The sequence below is a fragment of the Salvelinus fontinalis genome, chromosome 7 (genome assembly GCF_029448725.1).
Source record: "Salvelinus fontinalis isolate EN_2023a chromosome 7, ASM2944872v1, whole genome shotgun sequence".
NCBI lineage: Eukaryota > Metazoa > Chordata > Actinopteri > Salmoniformes > Salmonidae > Salvelinus > Salvelinus fontinalis.
This window is the reverse complement of record NC_074671.1, coordinates 31,691,290-31,717,399: the sequence shown is the minus strand read 5'-3', so window position 1 is coordinate 31,717,399 and position 26,110 is coordinate 31,691,290. Positions and strand designations below refer to the sequence as shown.

Sequence of the window (26,110 nt, the reverse complement as noted above, 5' to 3'; positions counted from 1 at the left end):
AGTGCAAGGGCGAATTGAGTTATTGCACACGCGCACTTCACAGAGTAGGCGTTCTCTAACGGAAATGTGCAAATATATGCTAGAACGCGTCAATCGGCTCTCACTAGTTCGTGTTTGGTTCCGTCCAACGCCTTGCTTGTTCTGTCCACTATGACTATGCTCCCATTGGAAACAACAGGCTGTGGTCTATCTTATGTTACTTTTAAAAGTCTTTGCTCTGACCCTGCAACGGACTCACGTGACTAAATATAAACCACTCTCTGTCCATGATAAATTGAGACGTTGTACGAACGAGTAATGATACATTTATGAGTGATACATTGTGAAAAGGCCTACAATGCATTGTAGGTGAATTATTCCACTGTAAATGTTTTGTTTTTTAAATTATTATTGCGTTGATTATCTTGACATGAAATAATTAGATACATTTCCTAAAGCCTATCCTTTATATGCAATCTTTTCTCATAGGGGCCTAGTTATTTATCTTTGTAAAATTTACGTTTTTTCATAATACTTAGGGCCCAGGCCATTGTGTCATTCATTATAAAAGCCTATTGTTATTTTTCACGGCCTCGCCACAGGTGTCACATTTCAGGAATCGTCACTCAGGTGTGTGGGACTGGCTAGCTGTTTTTGAATTGAAGCCGTCGTACTTGAATTGCAACCTGCACCTGGCGCGACTTTCTCCAGAGAAGTTGATCTAACGAGCGACATTATAAAAGTAACTTTAACTGAATACCAAAAAAAGGCCAAAATGAGCAAAATTTCTAAATTGTTCAAGGGAAGCTCAAGTTCGAGCTCTTCTAGCCACTATCCAAGCTCTTCGAAGTCGAAACATGGTCATCGGTCTCGGACAGGACCTACCCCGCAGGAGGCCATTCACAAACTTCGAGAAACAGAGGCGATGCTGGCGAAAAAACAGGACTTCTTAGAAAATAAAATTGAACAAGAAATTATGATAGCAAAGAAGAATGGCCTCAAGAATAAACGTGGTATGTATTTGTGTGATATTGTCACGTCTGCATGATTTGGTTGGTCCATGTTGAATCACCTGAACCGAAATAATCTTTATCAATAGGATACCGCCTTTTCTGGTATAGTATTTTGTCAATACAGGGAACTCCTATAAACAGACACTAGTTTTGTGTCAGTGCTGCTTGCAGCCCAATCTTCTGTCATTAGGCTATCAGTTACTTTCTTTAATGACTCCTATCTAGGTCATACTAATTTGTGTCCTGCTGTACCCCTTCTGCCATTGCTTTTTTCTTAACTACTAAAGATGCAAATGGTACTTCTATATGCTATTTAATAATCATCGGAACCATATTTTTGTACCCCTGTACCACCAGCGGCCCTCCAGGCACTGAAGAGGAAGAAGCGTTTTGAGCAGCAGCTCACCCAGATTGACGGGACCCTCTCCACCATCGAGTTCCAAAGGGAGGCATTGGAGAATGCCAACACCAACACTGAGGTCCTGAAGACCATGGGCTACGCTGCCAAGGCCATCAAGGGGGTTCACCAGAACATGTGAGTGAACAAGGATAATAACCATTCAACACCGGGTATGCGCCGCAAACGGCACCCTATTCCCTATAGTGCACAACTTTGGTCCTTGGTAGCTATCAAACACTGTCCTTTCTCAAGATTTACTTTATTGACAATTATATGCTCCTAATTCTATTTCAACCTGAGTTTAACGTTATATCATAAAAAGGAGGATCATATTTAACTAGGCCTACTGATGGACCTACTACTATTATATTGTTCCTAAATCTTCTGTTTTCCTCCCAGGGATCTGGATAAAATTGACTCTCTGATGCAGGACATCACTGAGTCGCAGGAAGTGGCCCAGGAGATCTGTGATGCTATCTCCCGACCTTTCGGAGATGCATTTGATGAGGTAACCTATTTACTGCTCACCATTTCTCAAAAAATACATCTTATTTCATCCTCTTAGCCTATTCACTGTGACCAGTGGAGGATGCATTTATTTAGCTGCTTTATAGGCTACTTAGGTTTTGTGACTTCCTGGTTGCCAAACATGTACAATACTGCATGCATCTCATTCGGATTATCCCGCAGGATGAGCTGTTAGCAGAGCTGGCAGAATTGGAACTGGAGGAGAGCATGACGAACATGGGCAGAGTGCCCAGTGTGCCCGCCTCCAAACTGCCCACCTCCAAGCTGCCCTCAACTCGACCCAGCCAGCGCACTCGTAAGTATAGGACAAGGGCCTGCAGAATAATAAACTAGTTGAAGTGTATGCTAGTTTTTATAATACAGTCTGTGTTAAACCGACGCCAGGTAACAGTTTTGACCTCCTGCTTTACAGCGTCCAAGAAGAGGGTAGAGGATGATGAAGACATGCAGATGCTGGCAGCTTGGGCTGTGTAACTAACATACACCAGACTCTAAATGTACGAAGGTTAAATTGAATGTTTTTATCTTTTTGTTCTAATAAGTTTCTTAGGGAAGAGCCAATGATCTCTATTCTGTTGGATTGTTTTTATGCGTGTTGTACAAATATGGAAGTGAAGTATTGGAATGTGAGCTCTGACTAGGTGATTTTTATTACTGCTATATTACACTATTTTCTGTCAATGAAGGATACAGTCGCTAGTGAAAGTCTACACACTTCTCTTCACATTTAGCTTCCTTAAAATTAAAGGGATAGTTCACCTATTTTAAAACAGTGCCAGGAAACTAAACCAAAGCATGGATTGCTGTCATACTTTGTCCATAGACCGCTTACTGAGTAAGGAAACCAATAACATTTTAGCATTTGTTGCACGATTCCTATTTAAGTCATGGTACTGATATTCAATATTTTCATATCATCTATACTGAACAAAAAATTCAGACAATCCCGCAAGTGAAGAAGCCAGATGTGGAGGTTCTGGGCTAGTGTGGTAAACTTGTGGTCTGCGGTTGAGGCCAGGTGGACCTACTGCCAAATTCTCTAAAATTGTTGGAGGTGGCTTAGGGTAGAGAAATGAACATTCAATTCTCTGGCAACAGCTCTGGTGGGCATTCCTGCCGTCAGCATGCCAATTGCACGCTCCCTTAACTTGATGTCTGTGGCATTGTGTTGTGACAACTGCACATTTTAGTGGCCTTTTACTGTCCCCAGCACAAGGTGTACCAGTGTAATGATCATGCTGTTTAATCAGCTTCTTAATGTGCCACACCTGTCAGGTGCATGGATTATCTTTGTAAAGGAAAAATGCTCACTAACAGGGATGTGAACAAATTTGCGTGCAAAATGTAAATGTTTTTTGTGCGTCAAACATTTCTGGGATCTTTTTATTTCAGCTCATAAAACATGGTACCAACACTTTACATGTTGCATTTTATATTATTGTTCAGTGAATAAGTGACTTTTTGAATCTTAATCAGTTGTAGATACTTTTGTATGATTTGGTCATGGTGTGTAAAAAATGCTAATATCGGTACTATGACTTGAATGGGTTTTGTGCCACAAATGCTAAAATGTTTGCATTTAACAGTGCCAAGGAAATAAATATTGCTGTCATACCTGGTCCATAGACTGCTTAGCCTTACAGGGTAAGGAAACCAATGTGCCATTTGGGTGAACTATCCCTTTAAATCTAAAAAGTGAATCAACTGGATATTTTTTTTTCCCTAAGGATCTACACAACCAACCCCACATTTTCAAAAGTGAAATGTCTTAATTGCTTCAGTATTCTGGTAGACACATCATGTTATGGGAATGCTTGTTACCGGCAGCCTGGGAAGTTTGGCAAGATCAAAAGGAATATGAAAGGTATGCTTTTGAATACCTAACCCTGGTATAGTTTTATTTTTTCAGTGGGAAAATGTCATAAATGTAGATGCCAAAGACTGACTGTAATGGCTTTCCTATAGGTATTAAGCGTGCCTGAATGGTCTGGTCTTAGACCTGAGTTAAATCTGGTTGAAAATCAGTCAAGAATATTGAATATTGCTCCATCAATGACTCCCAACCAAATTTACTGAGCTTGAGTAATTTTGACAAAAACAATGGATAAATGTTGCCCTAAGATAAATTAGAGCTGTGAATCATTATACATAAGATTCTACCCAATGTTTAACACTGGTATGAAGATATCCACAATCAACACATATTTGTTTAATTTCTATAATTGTGGAGTAGGTTGGGAACATCTAATTTTATCAAATGTATTTAATTTGAAGACAGCAAAATGCGTAGACTTTCAATAGACACTGTACTGTATGTCCCTTATCAGTAGGCTACTTTACTTTGTAAAAGGTGCTGGGTTTGAAAAACAGATAAGTGTTAGTGAATTATAATAAAGAATATGAGTGAAGCACTATACAATGAATGTTACTTTTAGAGTTGGAGTTTCACAGAAATAAAATTTTTGTAAATATGAAGGATGTTGAAGATTTTAACAAAATAAAATTACCCCATTTGTTTTGTCATTTTCAGGAAGTTTTATTTTTTACTGCAACTTGCTCCAGTAATGTGACCACTGTCCAATGGGAGTCATTTGGTAATGCAATAGTTGGTCAAATACCTATCAGGGTCCGCACAAGCCACAAACCTCCACTGTACAATAAACTATAATCGAAGAAGGCTGCACTGTCCGCAGGAGGTTCAAAGGGGGCACCATAACACAAGTTTCACGCACACACGTCCTGCTAAAATGTATAGTCCCGCGCCGTATGTCAACCAAGCAGGAAATCCTTCTCCAGCGGATTAATTGCGGAATACAATTTTAGAATAACGAAGCACCGGCATGGAATCAGAGAAACAAGTTCAATCAACAGGTGGGTCTCAAAATATAAACGTTGTCTCAAGTCAATCGATACAACTAATCGAACAAACCTATTAAAAGCCGGTTATCGATAGTTTACGGAATGCTAACAGCTAGGTAGCTAGGTTAGCCAGTTTAACTCTGACCCGAATGTGACGCGTTTCACTTTATAGTTTACTAATTTGGCAGATGACACAGCAAGACTCCGGTTTCTTCCATAAATAACCACACATGAGATGATCAACTGGCTAGACTTTTTGTTGGCACGGACTAACGAATGAAAGTCAAAGTGATTGCTAGCTGTCTGTCCGCTATCCTCATAGACCTCAATGCACATGCGTAGGGCATGCTATATGACTTGGTTCTAAACTGGCCTTATTTAATTTTCAATAAGGGATCTGAATTTGATAAAAAGTAATATGCACCGCTAACTAACTAAAGAATCCATAGCCGCGAGAAGTAGGGGTGCCGAAGATGCTGCTGCACCCCCTGATAAATTAATTTATTCCACAAAATGAGTGAACTATGCTTAATTACTCCTGTATTAGCGGAGAAAAATACTCCTCAGGTGAAATACTCCTCAGGTGTGTGTTAAATAAACTGCTGAAACAGTATTAGCTAAAAAGTCCTTGCTAATGACTTGTGATATGTGTACCCTCAGGAGAGGATGTGCCTGACCCGGAGGAGGAGGAGAAGAGGCTGGCGGCAGCAGCCCGGGAAGCCAACCGGCTATCTGAGCTGCGGCTGGTGCTGTTGGGCTGGAGGTGGCCTGGGAAGAGCCTCACAGGCAACACCATCCTGGGCCGCGAGGAGTTCCGCCTAGAACGGGCAGCCGAGTTCTGTGTCAAGCGTCAGACTGAGGTGGAGGGGCGCCAGGTGACAGTGATAGACACGCCGGGCTGGTTCTCAGCCCAGACAACACCTCCCCTCTACCAGCAGGAGATGGTACGGGGCGCCTCTATGTGTGGTCCCCCTGGCCCCCACGCCTTCCTGCTTGTCATCCCCGTGGGCATGTTTACCGAGGTGGACCGGAGCCGCATCGAGGAGCACCTGGCCCTGTTTGGGGAGCACGTGTGGAGGCATACTATTCTGGTGTTCACTTGGGCTGAGGTACTGAGGAACATGTCCATTGAGAGACACATCAAGCGGGAGGGGAAGGATCTGCAGTGGGTGTTGGAAAAGTGCAAGAGGAGGTACTTTGTCATCAATAACTGCATATTTGGGGAGCACCCCCAACTGAGGCGGCTCATGGAGAAGATAGAGAAGGTGGTGGCGGAGGAGGGCATCTATAGCCCAGAGGAGGTGGAGGAGAAGAAACATCTGGACCAAAACCAGAACCAAAACCAGAACCGGGAGCTTGGGGCAAGGCCCAAAGTGAACTCTGCTGTAGGATTGGCCAAACTGGACGTGGACCCGCCCCACAGTGAGTGACAGCTTTACTGACAAGTCAGACATAGTCTGGTACCAGGAAACAGCAGTCTCATAGGCTAAACCTCAGACTGGGTGAAATGTATAATCTTTGCTCTTCACTCCAAAACATTTGAACTTGCATTACAGTTGTATTATTCCACTTACGGTAACTGTATTTGAATTACTCATGTAGTAGTCATGTAGTGTGGAATTGGTCTCACTACCTCTCCCCTCAACCCTTTTTAACATTTCTTCCTTCATTTTTTTCTATGCTAACCATAACTAGTCTCTCAATCCATTAGGATTGTCCAGGACAGGGCAATATTCCTCTCCAGTAATATCAATACTGCCATTAACTAGCCTAGATAGTTTCACATAGACATGACAATGACGGTTCCTTCCAATTATATTACATCTGTTATGTGTCCATTTTCAGATTCAGTGGATGGACTGACTGACTGAAGGAGAGATGGTGAGCCACCACAGTACCGATTTAAGAGCTGCTGGATCTACATCCATACATCACACGTAACCTCAAGGCCTGTATTCACACATTGTCTCAGTGTTGATCTAGAATCAGTTTGCCTTTGAGATCATAATGAATGAGACCAGTGAGGGGCGAACTAATCCTAGCACTCGTACTCTGAGACAATTTATGAATACAGACCCAGATTATTTTAGAGTTTTAAGATAATAAAAATATTTATATCAGTGTGAGCGATATTATCTGTAACTGGATGTAGGCTAACATTATGCTGTTTGAGACTGTTACCTCCCACCAATGACAGCTCTGATGAAATGTATCTATTTGGGGTTTAGATTTTTACTGATTTGGTTTGCACATGAAATTTTAAAAGAAATATGACCAAGAACAAGAAAAAAATCACAGACATTCATACAGGACGATGAAAGAAACCCTAAATGACCAATCTGTACTAGTATTTTTTTTATTTTACCTTTATTTAACGAGACATGTCAGTTAAGAAGAAATTCTTATTTTCAATGACAGCCTAGGAACAGTGGGTTAACTGCCTTGTTCAGGGGCAGAACGACAGATTTTTACCTTGTCAGCTCGGGGATTCGCTCTTGCAACCTTTCGGTTACAAGTCCAACGCTCTAACCACTAGGCTACCTGCTACCTGCCTAGTGGTTAGAGCGAGGGCCTAGTATATGCTACCTGCCTAGTGGTTAGCGCTAGGGTAGATAGAGGGCCTACCCTTTGCTCCATGAAGGGAGGATAATGGGAAAACTACAGTACGAGACAAGTCTCTCTGAGGCTGGGACTGAGACAGGGAAGTCCCTATGATACTTCTTAACCAAGTATTTACAGTACATACTAGAAAGCAGGGCTCTACAGAGCAACCATTTCACTCTCATATGAAAATAGATGTGAGAAAATGAGAAAATAGATGTGTGTTGATCAAGTATGAACACATGTGCGACTTGTGATTTATGGCCCCAGAAAATATTTTCTGTAGACATTTTCAAAGTATTTGTTTGTGTGATTAGCTACCTCTTAGCTAACTACAAAATCCATATAGCTATCCCACCTCGAGCAGCAACAGAGCCTGGGGGGGCTGTGCGCACTGAGGGAAGTGCTGAACGATACATTTTTAAGAAGCGCACTGGCTTAGAAGTTGGTCGAATTTACCCGAAAGTCTACTAAAGTGGGACTTTGTCCTCGTGTTTCTTGGCAGTTTACATCGTTTTGTTCACTCTCTATTTTTTATTTTTTTTTATGTTAGAGTTTGCTCAACTGCTAGCGAAAAGACACGTCGGAGAATATCATCTCTCACAGACAGACATGTGAGTCCCACCGTTACAATGGTAAAGGCCCTCCCTTTAAAGAGGCAGTTGAACATTTGTCTCGCCTAAGTGACTCATATTTAAGGTTAAATTGTAATTGATTGAGCATGGAACACTCTTAAAACCTTTTATTCATCAACTTTTTTTTAAGTCCTACATTTTTCTATTTAGGAGCACATGTGCTCATTGTAAAACATGTCAGTGTAGAGCCCTGGACAGGTATTCTCTAGAATTGCACTACTAGGTTTTAAAATGTTTAATAATTGTCTGCGAAAATGTTGTTCGGGGAATTGTGTGTGGAAAAGTTACCCAATTGTGACCAAACCTAAATTGGCATTTAGGACAATGTTTTATCAAGCACTTGAAGTGCAGGTACTGTTTTACTCTAGTAGAGAATACAAATATCTATGTCTGGTTTTGTTCATGGGTGTGAAATGTTACATAAATATACAAAATCCACATGTATCAAACCCAACCTTCTATGCAAGCGTATAGCTACTGAAATGTAATTTAAAATGTAATTGTGTAATGATAAATTAATGACACATTGCATTTCATTTTTATATAGAATTTTGGCAGCTATATGTTTCCATAACACTCTAAGTAGGGTCGCTTAATTATTCAGATTAGTTAGAAATTAAACATGAATTACTAATCTGATGTAGAATTGCAACATGGCCCATGTTGATAGCATTGCAATAGGCTTAACACTGTGAGTACAAGTATGTCTCTTATCATATCATTATTGTCATCATATTATAATTTTTATATTATATACTGTAGGTCTTTTATTCTTAATTTCTTGATATTCTGACAATCAATACTAGCTAGTGGTAGGTACATGCACTAACTAACATCCAGTGGTGGGTATATTATGTATTTCTTTCAATGTTGATAATATATACAAACCATTTTACAAACATCTCCATACTGATGATACGCATTGATGTTACATAATATTCTGTTAGCTACACTTACGTGAATGCACATGGGCTGTAAGGGTTCTGAGTCAAGCAAAGTATCAGCACAGAAATATCTTAAAAGTTCTGTTTCGAGTTACCGCTGGTTGAGGGAGATGAGGTAAGTGTCATCTCTAGTCAGTGCAACTAGAGTAGTCTTTTGTTTCCCTTTATGATTGATGCTGTTTTGTTTGTGTGAAAAAAAACTATGATTTCTATATTTTGTCTATTGCTGTAGTAGACAATTCTATTTTTCCTAAAGTATCCAAATAAAGTGTATATTTTACTGAAATTTATGCGAACCTGTGACCTCCAGTGTTTTTGTCAAGTCCTTACTATCTGAAGGCAAAATATCAATTTATCTTTCCTCAATTCCTTGTATGCCCTCCGCTCCGGCTCATAATCCATTGGAGGAGAAGCTCAGAGGGAAGGGACCATGGATCTTCTCCTTCAATATGGTTAAGAAGGCAAGGAGATTTGAGGAATCACAGAAAGACAAGTTGAGACCGACACTTGCTGATGACGGCTGATTGAGTGTTGTTTAAAGATTGCTATATCCTGGTCAATGTGTGGACTACCAAGTTCAGAGCCTGGTTTTGATTCAACATTTTACTAAGGATCTTCTACCATGTATAGATTGTCCCTTTTTAAGTGGAGTCCTTGGTGTATCAGTCAATGGGGTGTGTGTCAGTGATTGAGATGTTATTGAAGTCAATAATGATTCATTAGAGATACTGCCAAAATCAACAGGCAGGCTGACAAATGAGAAGTTTTTTTTATGCTAACCATATGGATTTCTGCACTATTTCTCTCAAACACACTGACGTGTGAACCGATCAATTCCAATATTTAAACTAGATTCAATGAAGACATTGCTGTGGCAAAGTAATTAACTGCATGACAAATAATGGAATGTTTGGAGGAAGTGTTTTTAAGCTGAAATGCTACTTAAAAAAGCTAGGCTACTATAAAGCTACTAATAAAATGGACACCATTTGGGTATTTTATTCGGATCCCCATTAGCTGCTACTCAGCATAGACCAGCATAGGCTGGTGACTAGCCTTCGTTGTGTTTTCGCTGGTACAGTGAAAGAACATAATTTTTTTTTGAGTGTATGCTGGTCCAACATGTTCAAACTGCAAAAATACGTCTCATTCATTCGTCTTTCTAACCAGTGTTGCCAACTAATTTTCAGGGTAAGTTGCTAGAGGCAGGTTGATTTGTTGCTAAAAGACGTGATGTCATTGCGTGATGACGTAAAACTTCGTCATTACGTAGAATACGCAATAACGTTACTCAAATTGACTGGCCATCTCGGCAAAAAAATATGATTTGACATTTGTTCAGGTACAGACACCCACTCTTTTCTGTACAATTTTGATTGATACATGTTGATTGATGTTGTAAGTTCTGTTCAAGATCAAACATTCGTGACCAACTATATTCATTGGGTTTGGCTCGTCGAACCCGTAATACTGCAGCTGCAGTCAGCCAACAATGATTTGCAATTTGCTGAAATTGCTGCTAGCCTGCTGCTGGCGACGTCACTCACAATGCACTTTTACAGCCAGGCACGTGTGTTGTGACTGAGTGTGTGACAGAGAAAATCGTTGTGTCATTTAGAGGGAAAATGCTTGCACAAAACCCTGACCTCAATCCTATAGAACATTTGTGGGCAGAACGGAAAAGGCGTGTGCGAGCAAGGAGGCCTACAAACCTGACTCAGATCAAATTTTATTTGTCACATACACATGTTGATGCGAGTGTAGATGTTAATGCGAGTGTAGCGAAATACTTGTGCTTCTAGTTCCGACAATGCAGTAATAACCAACGAGTAATCTAACCTAACAATTTCGCAACAACTACCTTATAAGCACAAGTGTAAAGGGACGAAGAATATGTACATAAAAATATATGAATTAGCTGCGCCTCCAGAGTCTCTGGGTACGCGCCCAGGCTCTGTCGCAGCCGGCCGCGACCGGAAGGTCCGTGGGGCGACGCACAATTGCCCTAGCGTCGTCCGGGTTAGGGAGGGTTTGGCCGGTAGGGATATCCTTGTCTCATCACGCTCCTGTGGCGGGCCGGGCGCAGTGCGTGCTAACCGAGGGGGCCAGGTGCACGGTGTTTCCTCCGACACATTGGTGCGGCTGGCTTCCGAGTTGGAGGCGCGCTGTGTTAAGAAGCAATGCGGCTTGGTTGGGTTGTGCTTCTGAGGACGCATGGCTTTCGACCTTCGTCTCTCCCGAGCCCGTACGGGAGTTGTAGCGATGAGACAAGATAGTAATTAATAGCGATTGGATACCACGAAAAAAAAATGGGGAGAAAAGGGGATAAAAAAAAATATATATATATATATTTATATATATGAATGAGTGATGGTACACAACGGCATAGGCAAGATGCAGTATATGGTATAGAGTACAGTATATACATATGAGATGAGTAATGTAGGGTATGTAAACATTATATTAAGTGGCATTGCTTAAAGTGGCTAGTGATACATTTTTTACATACATTTTTCCATTATTGAAGTGGCTGGAGTTGAGTCAGTATGTTGGCAGCAGCCACTCAATGTTAGTGGTGGTTGTTTAACAGTCTGATGGCCTTGAGAAGCTGTTTTTCAGTCTCTCGGTCCCTGCTTTGATGCACCTGTACTGACCTCGCCTTCTGGATGATAGCGGGGTGAACAGGCAGTGGCTCGGGTGGTTGTTGTCCTTGGTGATCTTTATGGCCTTCCTGTGACATCGGGTGGTGTAGGTGTCCTGGAGGGCAGGTAGTTTGCCCCCCGTGATGCGTTGTGCAGACCTCACTACCCTCTGGAGAGCCTTACGGTTGTGGGCGGAGCAGTTGCCGTACCAGGCGGTGATACAGCCGAAAGGATGCTCTCGATTGTGCATCTGTAAAAGTTTGTGAGTGCTTTTGGTGACAAGCCGAATTTCTTCAGCCTCCTGAGGTTGAAGAGGCGCTGCTGCGCCTTCTTCGCCACGCTGTCTGTGTGGGTGGTCCAATTCAGTTTGTCCGTGATGTGTATGCCGAGGAACTTAAAACTTTCTATCCTCTCCACTACTGTCCCGTCGATGTGGATAGGGGGGTGCTCCCTCTGCTGTTTCCTGAAGTCCACGATCATCTCCTTTGTTTTGTTGACGTTGAGTGGGAGGTTATTTTCCTGACACCACACTCCGAGGGCCCTCACCTCCTCTCTGTAGGCCGTCTCGTCGTTGTTGGTAATCAAGCCTACCACTGTAGTGTCGTCTGCAAACTTGATGATTGAGTTGGAGGCGTGCATGGCCACGCAGTCGTGGGTGAACAGGGAGTACAGGAGAGGGCTCAGAATGCACCCTTGTGGGGCCCCAGTGTTGAGGATCAGCGGGGTGGAGATGTTATTACCTACTCTCACCACCTGGGGGCGGCCCGTCAGGAAGTCCAGTACCCAGTTGCACAGGGCGGGGTCGAGACCCAGGGTCTCGAGCTTGATGAGGGTACTTGGAGGGTACTATGGTACTATGTTAAATACTGAGCTGTAGTCGATGAACAGCATTCTCACATAGGTATTCCTCTTGTCCAGATGGGTTAGGACAGTGTGCAGTGTGGTTGCGATTGCGTCGTCTGTGGACCTATTGGGGCGGTAAGCAAATTGGAGTGGGTCTAGGCTGTCAGGTAGGGTGGAGGTGATATGGTCCTTGACTAGTCTCTCAAAGCACTTCATGATGACGGAAGTGAGTGCTACGGGGCGGTAGTTGTTTAGCTCAGTTACCGTAGCTTTCTTGGGAACAGGAACAATGGTGGCCCTCTTGAAGCATGTGGGAACAGCAGACTGGGATAAGGATTGATTGAATATGTCCGTAAACACACCAGCCAGCTGGTCTGCGCATGCTCTGAGGACACGGCTGGGGATGCCGTCTGGGCCTGCAGCCTTGCGAGGGTTACTCACCTCGGCTGCAGTGAAGGAGAGTCCGCAGGTTTTGGTAGCGGGCCGTGTCAGTGGCACTGTATTGTCCTCAAAGCGAGCAGGAGGAAGTGGCCAAAGTTCACCCAACTTATTGTGGGAAGCTTGTGGAAGGCTACCCGAAACGTTTGACATAAGTTAAACAATTTAATGGCAATTCTACCAAATACTAATTGAGTGTATGTAAACTTCTAACCCACTGGGAATGTGATGAAAGAAATAAAAGCTGAAATAAATCATTCTCTCTACTATTATTCTGACATTTCACATTCTTAAAATAAAGTGGTGATCCTAACTGAGCTAAGACAGGGAATTTGTACGAGGATTAAATGTCAGGAATTGTGAAAAACTGAGTTTAAATGTATTTGGCTAAGGTGTATGTAAATGTCCCGACTTCAACTGTATATATAAATTATAATTAGCCTATTTTGCATGTTATTTTGACATTCATTCGTGTTACAGTTTGCAAACAATGTGAAAAGAAATCTTTGAGTTCATAAAGTCGCACACAAACATGGTTTCTTGAGTAAGGCAGCTCCAAAAGGCAGGTGTTTCAGTCTAGCTCAGTGCTTTCTGTGGTGGAGGGGCAGCCAGCGAAAGCACAGAGTGTAGGCGTCGGTAATTCACTCTAGTTGCGCCGTGATAGGCTTAGTGTTCTGTCACTCATGGGGATACTACATCATCGCAGAATCCTCAGGGAGAGCTAGGCAGTTCAAGCCCTCTTGGGTGCTAAGCATAGATTTACATTTGAAGCGCCCGTCCAAGAAGGCTCAAGGTCATTGGCCACAGATAAAATTATGTCAAATCATGCTATATCTACCATAGATTTGATTGGACTGATCTTGTCAACATCATACTTTCAAAATCTTAGCTAGCTAGCTAGACAAGCAGTCATCATCATGAATCACATTGACAATCTACCGGCAAATCCTTTGCAATCCCTGTCATATGAAGAGAAAGCATAGATAAAACATATCAGTGCTCATCAGCCATTGGACATAAACAATACAGAACAAGTAAGAAATTGTAAATGCAACAATGAGTGGTTTGGAAGGAATCAGTATTTTGCTTCCCTGCCTGCTATTTGGTGGAGAGGATGTGTGGTCCAAGTCTGGGTTTAAGGATTTATAACATCTGTCTGAAAGGGTCACTTTTCTAAGCTTAAAAGGATAAACATTCACACGCTAGGTTGAATACATTGGCCATGCTTTCAATTCAGCATGACTTTGGAACTCGGAAATCTCAGACTTCGGTGCGCTCGAGACAACTGGGAACTTAGAAAAAATCGAGCCCCGGCTGGGAAAATAGACTGAACAAAAAATATTAACGCAACATGCAACAATTTTCAAGGATTTTACTGATTTACAGTTCATATAAGGAAACCAGTGAATTGAAATAAATTCATTAGGCTCTGATCTGTGGATATCACATGACTGGGCAGGGGTGCAGCCATGGATGGGTCTGAGAGGGCATAGGCCCACCCACCTGGCAGCCAGACCCAGCCAATAAGAATGAGTTTTTCCCCACAAAAGGGCTTTATTACAGACAGAAATAATCCTCAGACGATCCCGCAGTTGATGAAGCCGGATGTAGAGGTCCTTGGTTGGTGTGGTTACACGTGTTCTGCAGTTGTGAGGCCGGTTGGACATACTACCAAATTCTCTAAACGACATTGGAGGCGGCTTGTGGTACAGAAATGAACATTAAGCTTTGGTGGACATGCCAATTGCACGCTCCCTCACAACTTGAGACATCTGTGGCATTGTGTTGTGTGACAAAACTGCACATTTTAGTGGCCTTTTATTGTCCCCAGCACAAGCTGTTCATGCTGTTTAATCAGTTTCTTGATATGCCACATCTGTCAGGTGGATTAATTATCTTGGCAAAGGAGAAATGCTCACTTAACAGGGATGTAAATAAATTTGTGCACAACATTTGAGAGAAATAAGCTTTTTGTGCAAATGGAAATATCTGGGATCTTTTATTTCAGTTCATGAAAAATGGGACCAACACTTTACATGTTGCGTTTATATTTTTGTGCAGTATATTTTCCTTACTTTTTGACCACATAGGTCTACTAAAATTCTTCAAATGGTAAGTTGCATCTCTCTCTCTCTCTCTATGCACTTTTTATTGAGTTACACAAATCCACAAGGAGTCAGTAGGAACCATATTTATTTAAGCAAGTCAGCCATATCAGCTATGGTTTTTCAAAAGGCAGTAAATGAGGCTGAATAAACTTTTCCGCTGCCAGATGAGGCTCCGCTGAGGTGTAGCGGTGGTAAGGATTCACTCCCATGTTTCTGAAATGAAACCTTTTAAAAATATATATATTTTTAATTGGACCTTTATTTAACTAGGCAAGTCAGTGAAGAACAAATTATTTTTTATAATGACAGCCTACCCCGGCCAAACCCGGACGACGATGGGCCAATTGTGCGCCGCCCTATGGGACTCCTAATCACGGCCTGGATGTGATTCAGCATGGATTCGAACCAGGGACTGTAGTGACACCTCTTTCTGGGCACCGTTTGTCACCGTTATAGTGCAATTCATGTATTGTTTAGGGTTGTGTTGTGTAGTGGCTTTGCTAGTATGCATTAAAAATGAGTTTGCCCACCAAGATTTACATGCTAAAATTGCCACTGCAAACATCCTGCCCCCTCCCCTGACAATCCCACCCACAGTGATTGATTGACAGGCCAAACTATTAAATGGATAGTTCACCCAAATTACATAATGACACATTGGGTTCCTTACCCTAAGTGTCCACAGCAGCAGAGCCAATAAAATACATAATTTGAAGAAGAAAAATAATTGTGGTAATTCATATCTTGCAGTAAAACTCTGAATATGACTTGAATCTCAAGAGAAGAAAGGTTTCAAAACTGTCCTGAACATATAGGCCTAGACAATATCCGAAACAACTAACAATTACTTTTTATTGCAAAGTCATGTCTTTGTAATCAATTCCAAAACTAAATTCACCAATCTGCGGAGTAAAATCGTTAGAGTATTCAATAATTTATCTGTGTATTCTGGAAGGAATAAAAATGCATTAGAATGTACCAGAGGCCACCAAAATAGCTTGTTTCGCAAAAGAAATATGCGGGGGGCAATCACCCCCAGGCCCACCCAGCCCGGACTCACTGGCTTGCTACTTTTTCTACTAAATGTACTTAAGGAAAACACTGTCACCAGCGAAAACACAACGAAAGCCGGATCACCTGCAAAAACACAATGAAGGCTGGCCTACCAATGAAAACAACGAAGGCTGTTCACCAGTGAAAACACAACGAAGGCTGTTCACCAGTGAGAACACAATGAAGTCTGGTCTGGTCAGACCAGCTTGACCAGCATAGACCAGCTTGCAATTTATACTGGTCTATACTGGGTTTTTTTCAGCATGGAAGACTATCATTTGAACTCAATTGCATCCTATTCCAAATGGACCTGTACGCTATGAAAAGGTTGCACCACTAGATGGCAATAAGACATCATGTTTGTACTTATAAAACCCAGCAGTCAGTTGACAAAACCTACAAAAATAATGCTATGGTATTAATATTAGATGGGTGGTTGCCAGGGTTTTACCAGATTATTATGCTCATGGACATGTTGTTTAATATACTATAACAATACTATAATATATGTATAATTACGCAATAAGGCCAGAGGAGGTGTGGTATATGGCCACTATACCACGGCTAATGGCTGTTCTTATGCACGACGAGTGCCTGGATACAGCCCTTAGCCGTGGTATATTGGCCATATACCACAAACCCCCGAGATGCCTTATTGATATTATAAACAGGTTACCAACGTAATTAGAGTAATACAAATATGTTTTGTCATACTCGTGGTATACGGTCTGATATACCACGGCTGTCAGCCAATCAGGATTCAGAGCTCGAACCACCCAGTTTATAATAAATTATAGTACAGTGTTGGACTGCCGTCTGACACCACTACAAACCACTGACAGTATAGAGGAATCCTCTTGACGATCGGCAGTGCACCTCTCCATTCCCTACATTCCCTCTACACCTGAGATGGGGTATAGAGTCATGTAGAAATGTTGATGGTGCTTCAGATGGTGTCCCTGGAGCTTTCTTCTGCATGTCTCTGTCCTTTTTTACAGTGTTACTCCTGTTTAGTGTATTTCCCCAGCGGTAGTGTTTGGTGAAGCAGGTTCTGGTGACAGTCCGGATATATGATGAGTATTCCTCAAAGGGGGGGTTTCTGGATTGGTGACTTTTTCTTTACAATGGCTATTCTTTTCTGTTTCCTACAGGGATGGTTTAAAATGCTTCCATCTAGCTGTTATTTATTTACCACATCACGGTTTTTAGGAAGAATGGGATGACAATTGTGTGTGTGTGTGCACCCACATGTTGGTGTGTGTGTGGTCCACTCTCTGACTCCTCATGCACAGAAAGCTCCAGGTGCTGGCTTTGGATCCCCCCTAACACACTCCACTGGTCCATCGCTGCAGTGCTGATCCTAAAAACACACAAACGTTTTACTTAAACAAGTCTAGCAGCAGTGACTTCCCCAGCCAGTCAAAGAGCCCCTCATATCTCAACATCTGCTCGATGAAACCTGCTTTCAATTTATCCCCAAACACACCTGTTTACACGCACGCACGCACACACACACACACACACACACACACACACTTCTTGTTTACAAAGTCAGAATCACAGCCTCAGTGAGACGCATCCAGACAGACACTCATGCTGCTGCGCCGTGTGTAGCCTAGCTGTCAGACACAGAGTTGCCGAGCTCATCCGAAACTTTAATTAAATCTGCCCGTGTTGGAGATACATTTTTTTAACAACCGACAGGCTTCTGTTGTGTAAAGACTGTAGACAGTTCTGCTGTCTTCACGTGTTGTTTGATGGGAAGAGAGTTATCAATTTGCATTTGTGTATCAGCTTCAAAAAGGCATTATCCCCCGGCTTCTGTCTAATTGCGATCATCTGTATATGCACACAAAACTGAGCACAGCCACTAAACAGCCTCTCAAGAGACAGAAAACTTTAAATGGATTTTGGATTATACCAACTGAAGTTTTTGGTGTCATATTTAAATGAAACATATCTGTTAGGGGGTCTAGTGGCTTGGGGGTACAGAATACTAAGGTTTAATACAAGCATCCTGTGTCTGTCTCTCGTCTCACTCTGTGTGCGCTATTCATTTATTTATCCACAACAGCAGGGATTATAAGATTCAACAGTGAATTTGGGTTGGATAGGACAGTTTTGCAGCTGCTAGAGGGGTTTTTGGAACTCAATGATTTATAACAAGCTTGGCATTTGAATGAGATACCGCCACAATATTTCCTCTTAACCCTCATCATATAACCCTTAACCCTCACCTCAAAACTTTATTTCAGGAGAGATTGTAGCCACTGCTTTGGCTGAATTGCTTTGAGAAACACATTGATGTAGAGGCTAGACCCAGCAGACTACCTTACTTTACCCAGCCGTAGTCATTTCACCTTTGCCTCTATGCCTCAAACATCCTTTCTTCGTTATTTTTTAACATCTTTTTATATCAAGCCGGGGAAAAATACTGACTACCCTAGCGCTCCACTGAGGAAAACACTCTTCTTGCTGATTCCTCCTCAGAGATGGAGAGCTGTCAGCAACACACACACACACACACACACACACACACACACACACACACACACACACACACACACACACACACACACACACACACACACACACACACACACACACACACACAGCGGTGGAGAAAGTACTCGATTGTCATACTTGAGTAAAAGTAAAGATACCTTAATAGAAAAAGACTCAAGTAAAAATGAAAGTCACCCAGTAAAATACTACCTGAGTAAAAGTCAAAGTATTTGATTTTAAATTAAGTAAATGCAATTGCTAAAATGTACTTAAGTATCAAAAGTAAAAGTAGAAATCATTTCAAAGGACTTATATTAAGCAAACTAGACGGCGCAATTGTCTTTATTTTTTTATGTATCGATAAGCAGGAGCACACTCCAACACCCAGACATCATTTACAAACGAAGCATTTGTGTTTAGTGAGTCCGCCAGATCAGAGGCAGAAGGGAGGACCATGTGTTGTCCTGATAAATGCGTAAATTGGACCATTTTCCTGTCCTGTTAGGCATTCAACATTTAACGAGTACTTTTGGGTGTATGGCGCAAAAAAGTAGATTATTTTCTTTAGGAATGAAGAAAAGTAAAAGTTGTCAAAAATAGAAATCGTAAAGTACAGATACACCCCAAAACAACTTAAGTAGTACTTTAAAGTATTTTTTTACTTAAGTACTTTACACCACTGCTCACACAGCAGGATGGACCAACAGCCTTCAAAGGAAACCATGAAGGACTCTGCTGGAGGGAAGGGAAACACAGAACTCATCGGGGGGAGGATAAGAGACTGACCGAAAGGGGCAGCACAGCACGGTCACCAGGGCTGTCTCTCTTGTGTTGCTACTTAGGTATTAATAATGAATTATACTTGTAGTGTACAATTCCCCAATGTCACAACAGTAACTACTAAGTCAGACATTTGAGGTGAACAGAAAAGTGGAAAACAAGATTTAAACAACATTCTTTATTTCAAATGTAATCAAAATGACAGTAGTTACAGAAATGACAGACAGCTAGGGTACTGTGTGATTTTTGAGTCTCTCGTTGTCATGTCCTACAGAGTTTTGCAATGAGATCGGAAACAAAAGATAGGGTCACAGCTTAGAAGAAATGTGAATCTTCCTCCGTCTTCCATTTTGAGTTCAGGCAATCACCGTGGAACAAGACTTGTACCTGTATGAGCTACATTGTTCGTTTTAAGTCATTGGTCTGTAGAAAAAGCAACAGCACTCTGCAGTATTTTAATCTCAACAACAGCACAACTGGTGCGTTTAGACAGGCAGCCCAATTCTTATATTTTTTTCACTAATTAGTCTTTTGACAACGATCTGATGTGAAAAGATCTGATGTGATTGGTCAAAAGACCAATTAGTGGGGAAAAGATCAGAATTGGTCTGCCTGTCTAAACGCAGCAAATGTTGCTTTTCTTATTCTAAAAAAGCTAAAGTTAAGAGAATGTTGGTTGAAAGCCATCAGGCCATTCAGTGATTACTGGAGTAACTTGAATAGGCTTTCTTATCCCAAACAACTAGTTTGAAAATGTTGCAATCACTGTCTAACACAGACTGAACACTTAGGCCTACTGAATGCCCCCCACTTCATCCTCCAAGTTTGTTTACAAAACCCAAACCCCTCTATCAGCTCCATCCTCAGTCCACTTCGTCTGCGTCCCAAATGGCAACCTATTTCCTTTATAGTACACTGCCTTTCACTAGAGCCTTATGGGTCCTGGTCCAAAGTAGTGCACTAAATGGGGAATAGAATGCCATTTGGGACACAGTTTGAGTGGTTATAAAAACATTTGCCGTTTTAGGTGGCAGCAGAACATGCAGATGTCCCAGAGAGCTCAAACAACACAGCATTTCTTCACAAGGGAAGACTGAGCCAATCTCAAAGCAGTGGTTGCATCCCAAATAGCATCCTATTCCCTGTATAGTGCACTTTGTAGGGAATAGTGTAGCATTGGGGACTACAGCATTTGGCTGTAGCCATGGAAAAGCTATGAGGGTAGTCACGTGTCCCCCCCCCCCCCCCCCCCCCCCCACCCCACCCCCCATCGACTCTTTAACATTGTTTTGGGAAAAAATCGTAATGATCAGTAGATGGTTGCTGTGCTCAGTAACTCCACCTCTGTAGATGGACTTGTTATGAATGGGGTTGTGTTGAGCTCTTGAGCAGCTGATGAATCATTCATCCTATACGAGCATGTGCGCGCGTGTGTGTGTGTGCGTACGTTGCACGCGTCTGTGTGAGTGTGTGCCTATGTCTCTGCGTGTGTTTTGAGTTGAATGTAGGCCTGTGGCGGTGTCCTCAAAGTGGTGAGTGCAATATGAAAATAGTGGATTGATTCAACGTTAAGGGGCGAGATAGATTTGGACTTGGTGGGGAATGAAGTGAGAGATTGTGAACATGGGACACAGAGTAGAAGAGGTCTCCATGGTGGAGAACATCGTAGTATAATGACAAAATAAACATTGGGATGGGTCTTTGGTCTCAGTGCAATGGGGGATTAATTCATCATCAATGATGTAACCCTAAATAATTCCCAATCATTATCACTAAACTTTTGAAAATAAAAAAATGCATAATGAAGTTTGATGAATGTTATATTGCACATTTGAGATATATATTTTTTGTATAATCTATTTATTTCTAATTCTAAATAGTACAGTGTGTGTGTACTATTGTAGCCCAAGGCATATTTCCCAGCTCAATCTACAATTGATGGTGAAATACATTTCATTGTATTTGTTCGGTCAGTCTTGGTACAGTATACAAATCATAAGTATGAAGAAACAGAAATCATAATTTTGTTTGATTTGATCAATGTATGAAAGCCTTGTCCGTTATATCGATCAGCAACAGCAGTTATGCAATGATTGATACATTAATTCACATTTGGGAGAAAAAAAGAAAGAAAAAAAATTGAGAAGAAAAGGCCACTCAAAAACAAAATAGTAATCTAATATATCATATGTATGCTTTTTCATTAATAACCCGGATCTGCAAATGTTTTGAGAGCCAATCTACAAAGGTGTAGACCCATGTATATACATTGCTATGCTAGGGTTAAATGACATGTACCAGTACTAGTCATCCATTTATATTGACTTGGCACAGTATGGAGTTAGAGTCAAAAGTACATTTTTGGAGATCTCTAACATTACGTTCGTTTAACCTTTTGGCAGATGTCTCACTCCATATAACACGAATCCTCCAGTCCTGTACAATTTAGATTCTTCTTCAGGTCGAAACAGCAGCAGGTCAAACTGCTATTGAAAACCACACTGCATACCACAATTCAAAACCCAGGCAAACTCAAGCCAGGTATGTTTTTTAATGTATCGCCAACACGTCTCATAACATCTTGTTAATGTACCTCAGGTCAACCAATCAGCATCAATTACACAGAACCAGCTCCAACTGACCCACCTTCAAGCAGGTGGATATCTAAGCACACAAACACTCACTCACTCACATATAGACCATGCATACACACAACCACACACACTCACAAGCGCCTGTCTTGCAATTTTGCATTAGTACCACAAGTCAAAGGAACTAAAGATATATGTGCATGGAAAAACTTTTGTGCAAAAAATGTTTGAGCAGACTCCAGTCAAGGAAATAATGGCACGGCAGTACTGAAATCCCTGTAAAGACAAACAAAACAACAACAACATATGTTAATAAGGGAGCTATCAAACCAACGAGGAGAGAAGAGTGTGCCCGTCACCCCATCGTGGAAAACAGAGGTTTTCTCAGTAAGCAAAAACCACACAATCTTTGACAAAAAAAAAAAAAAAAGAATAGATGACAGAGCTGAGCAAAAATGACAGAGCTGAACATTTCCAGACTTGCAGACTGCTACTCCTGGGTAGGATGAGTGGCAGTAGCAAGAGCATATCACACTATTGAACCACACTATGGCGTAAAAGCTATGGCAAAGAAGCCTTATTATGGTAGTGGGAAGCAAGACAAAACCCCCACACTGATTAGGAATAAGAAAACCCAAGTAAAAAAAGCAACAGAAAACAAAATACAAAAAAAGTACATTAGCAAAATCCCAAAAGGATGTAAAGTCTATATAACCTCACCAACGTTTAAAGTCAAGATCTCTGTTCACATACTCAGTATTGTTTCTGAAAAATATATTGTATAATTCCACCTACTCCCCCAATGTATCACACACCAGCACAGTGTAGTGCAGTTACTCTGTACAACCCACTCAATAGCCTCGTTTACACCTTGTGCTAACATGTGAGTTTCGTGATCTGATCAATATGATCCAATCACTATCTGATCAAGGTTTTTTCGCCTCTACACATAGTATTAAAATGTGTCTCTTATCCGTCCACTGTGCCCGCATTGTGACCAGATGAGCTCATGCCTCCTTGTATGCAAATTATTTGACAGATATATTTTAAAATAATATGGATTTATTTGTTTTAAGACAGTTACTGATGCCCTAAGTCAATTTTGATACATGTCAATGATTTTAAAGGTCAGTATTATGATGATTTAAATGGTTAATCTTAATCATCTACACCCGTCTTAAAATGTTGGAACAATCAAAATGTGGACAAGATCAGGACAAAGGACGCATGTTAGCACCAGGTATAAACGGGGCTACTTTCCCTCTGTCCCCAACAAGTCAATCAGTCAGTCACTTCAACCAGCATGAGTGTGAGACTTTGAGGACTTGGACGAAGAGCTGACTTGAGATCAGTTTTCAAGGTTTTCCTACAGCACAGTCCCTCTGGCAGTGACCCTCCCTTAGCTCTCAGATCAGCTCTCTGTTGGACAAGCCAGGGTTGAAGGTGGTAGTCCACCATGGTAGTCCACCAAACACAAGGCCCACTCTTCGACAACCAGCAAGAGTGTGGGGTTTCAAATTAACACCTCCACAATTTTCTAATTTAAGTTTACAATCTTGACAGTGAGTGTTTTAATCAACAAAACAAGAGACCAGCGTCAATCAGTCGCCATGGGTACGGCAGATTCGGAAGGCCTGTTTCTGGGGCAATACTGGTGTGTCAGTCCCTGTGGAGCGGGCGCAAGGGGGGCAATACGGGAAGGGGGAGAGCGGCACGGCGGGGGGTGTTTGTGTGTGTGTGTGTGGTGGGGGGGATTCCCTTTAGCACTGCTCAGACTCGATGAAGCCCTCTTTCTCCTGGCCCACAGGCTCCACCTCCGCATAGGCCGGGTGACCGGACCCTCGGCGGAACTTCATGGCCGGCCACCTGCTGGGACGTCTCTGGAGAAGGGGAAAGGGGTCACAGGTTAAGCTGGGTGTACAGTACACGATTTTATCCCCAACTACATTTTTTGAGATCGGAGACAAAATCCCCATGTTGTTGTCTACTCGGTGCGTGCAGCTGTCACCGACGCTTGTTTAATGTGAGCGGGTCAGAGACAGAATCTGAGGCTACTGATCATGTCTTTTAGCTGTCCCAGATATTTTCCAACGTTTGATTTTATCGGCACGAAATCTGCGAAGCTCTTGTGGTGTGAGATGTGCAACAACAATGACCAGCAATAGCCAATGAGAGCTCGCCAGAGAAGAAGCCAGTGAGATGATGACATTGTTTCGCATCACCCAGAATGTGTAGACTCTCGAGCAGGAGCGATGACTACCAGTATGCATTTGTACTTGCCTTTAACCAAAGCCAAATTGTCAAATCGTTACAGCTCTGAAGTTCACAATTAATGCTATTCAATTCAAAATGTTGGCTAGAAATGTCAACTCTGTATGGCAAGCGTGAACGTCTGACTGAAAACTTATGAGGCTGCTTTGAGCCACAGCTTGTTCTAGCCTCATTAACAATCTTATCACGTCATCATATCATTGCTTTTGCAAGACAATGTGGCGGTACGGAGAATCCTCACGACCAAGTGAAGAATCTTGTAGTGTGTGACACCCCACCAGATCGTTCAGTGTGCGCACCACTACGTTGGCAAGACAAAGAACTACACGAAAGACATCCGTTCAATGTGAGAGGCTCAGCGATGTAAGGATTTTGAAAGTCGTGTAGTGTACACCGTCGGCATTAGAGGACCGTATATAAACATGTTAGAAGTCATGAGGGTCATTGAGGTCTCAAACTAGGGTCAAAGATCAAAGGTTAGCAATGCCACTGACCTGTGCTCAGGGTTAGGCCACTGTGCTACATCCTGTGTCAGCTGAGGTGTCAGTAGCTAGCTTGCCCTTCTCATTTGAATTATGATAGATCGCGTTAGTAATAAGCAAAGTGCATTGTTTCACAGACAGCGAGAAATAATATCTGAGGTATCTTAGGCATGTGTGATTGAAGCCGATGTTTTGTATGAGATTAATTGAAACTGGCCGTTTAATATATACCATGTACTAAACCACTCGGTGAGTGATGAGAGCTCCGCGAGAGAAGCATTTGAATTCTCTCAGGGAAATTGTTCCTTGTCGAGGGATTGGCTCATTGTGCAATATTGACCTTGAAGATTATGCGTTTGTCGTTTATTTTCTCTAGATGTTTAAACATCAATCAGTCTCATTACATTTTCCAAACCGTACAAATGAAACCGAAACCATTTCCTTGTCGACGCATTCGTAGGCATTTATCAACAAAGAACCAAGCCTGCGCACTGTGAAAGCAATCATGCATTTTTATGAGTTGGAGATACGGATAAAGTGTAAAGCTATAAAGTGTGCTGTCCTTTTCAATGTGTTTTTGGCGGGGCTGCATCCCAAATGGCAAATGGCACACTATTCTCCATAAAGTGCACTATTTTTGAAAAGAGCCCTATGTACCTTGGTCAAATGTAGTGCAATTTGGGACACATACGGGCGTCTGGTTATAGCCTGACCTGGGAATTAAGTATCTGCTGGGGTAGATTAGGAAAGCACACATCATATTCAAACCTGACAGTCAGAGCGAGAGAGAGAGAGACTCTACCCTCAGGCTAGCATGCGTCTCGGGCCTGCTGTTCTGAAGTACTTCAGGTCACATAACTGACCAACATATAGACAGTCCAGACCAAATGGACTTCTAAATCTAGTGGATACTTTGGACTTTTGAGAAGTCAAAGCAATACCTGTCTTTGTACATGAACTTGTTATTCTTTGGGGAGAGTGGATGGAGAGTCACTCTTCTTTCATATGTTTTATGCTTTATGGACACACAGATGAGAAGCCGTGGGAGATAGGTGAAGAGGAGATATAGTGAGAAGGGTGCTCCCTTCACAGGGTTTGAACCCCGTGTCTCCTGCAGGGAATCGCAAATGTGCATAGAGCTGCTAGTAGCCTCTCATAGAGTAGTGATAGTGTTAAGACTCACCTCGATGAAGAATAGGCTTGCGGCCGAGGTGGGGTGATGGTAGATGTAGACGGTGACCAGGACTGTGGCAGCCATGATGAGCATGACCATGAGGATGCCCAGGATCAGTCCAGTGTGCAGGGGGTGTGTGCCCTTCCGCTCTGCAGAACTCTCCTTTGGCATCGCTGGAGAAACACAGCCAAAACAACTTTTAGAATCTCTCTTGAACACACAGACCCAAACACACAGACACAGCCACGCGCGCACAATTGGCAC

At 42.1% G+C, this 26,110-nt stretch overlaps 3 protein-coding genes across 4 annotated transcripts in view; 2 read left to right on the top strand and 1 right to left on the bottom strand.

Annotated features, from left to right (window-relative positions):
- The first annotated feature begins 245 nt into the window (after nucleotides 1-245).
- chmp4c (charged multivesicular body protein 4C) lies at nucleotides 246-4,443 on the top strand. The gene is made up of 5 exons (XM_055929162.1): nucleotides 246-992; nucleotides 1,350-1,527; nucleotides 1,792-1,900; nucleotides 2,083-2,215; nucleotides 2,333-4,443. The coding sequence occupies exons 1-5, from the start codon at nucleotides 755-757 to the stop codon at nucleotides 2,392-2,394; spliced, it is 720 nt and encodes a 239-aa protein (XP_055785137.1). The 5' UTR covers nucleotides 246-754; the 3' UTR covers nucleotides 2,395-4,443.
- A 130-nt stretch (nucleotides 4,444-4,573) lies between these two features.
- On the top strand, nucleotides 4,574-9,249 carry LOC129859402 (GTPase IMAP family member 6). Its single transcript, XM_055929159.1, has 3 exons — nucleotides 4,574-4,791; nucleotides 5,440-6,201; nucleotides 6,625-9,249. The coding sequence occupies exons 1-3, from the start codon at nucleotides 4,761-4,763 to the stop codon at nucleotides 6,648-6,650; spliced, it is 819 nt and encodes a 272-aa protein (XP_055785134.1). The 5' UTR covers nucleotides 4,574-4,760; the 3' UTR covers nucleotides 6,651-9,249.
- A 7,416-nt stretch (nucleotides 9,250-16,665) lies between these two features.
- Nucleotides 16,666-26,110, bottom strand: part of LOC129859401 (plexin domain-containing protein 2-like) — a 180,375-nt gene continuing 170,930 nt past the window's right edge. Inside the window, exons 13-14 of one of the 2 annotated variants that reach the window (XM_055929158.1) lie at nucleotides 25,856-26,019; nucleotides 16,666-17,403 (exon numbers count right to left, since the gene is read on the bottom strand). In XM_055929158.1, the coding sequence (XP_055785133.1) occupies nucleotides 17,326-17,403; nucleotides 25,856-26,019 (242 nt within the window). In that variant the 3' untranslated portion in view covers nucleotides 16,666-17,325. Of the gene's footprint in view, nucleotides 17,404-21,263; nucleotides 23,800-25,855; nucleotides 26,020-26,110 lie in introns of those variants that run through there. The other variant, XM_055929157.1, reaches the window with a different exon arrangement.

What these genes read in the sequence shown, in the direction of transcription:
- chmp4c (XM_055929162.1), top strand. Translation starts at nt 755, where the DNA reads ATGAGCAAAATTTCTAAATTGTTCAAGGGAAGCTCAAGTTCGAGCTCT. An exon ending in TGGCCTCAAGAATAAACGTG is followed by an intron (nt 993 to 1,349) that starts GTATGTATTTGT and finishes CTGTACCACCAG; the next exon opens with CGGCCCTCCAGGCACTGAAG. An exon ending in TCGACCCAGCCAGCGCACTC is followed by an intron (nt 2,216 to 2,332) that starts GTAAGTATAGGA and finishes CCTGCTTTACAG; the next exon opens with CGTCCAAGAAGAGGGTAGAG.
- LOC129859402 (XM_055929159.1), top strand. Translation starts at nt 4,761, where the DNA reads ATGGAATCAGAGAAACAAGTTCAATCAACAG. An exon ending in GAAACAAGTTCAATCAACAG is followed by an intron (nt 4,792 to 5,439) that starts GTGGGTCTCAAA and finishes GTGTACCCTCAG; the next exon opens with GAGAGGATGTGCCTGACCCG. An exon ending in GGACGTGGACCCGCCCCACA is followed by an intron (nt 6,202 to 6,624) that starts GTGAGTGACAGC and finishes GTCCATTTTCAG; the next exon opens with ATTCAGTGGATGGACTGACT.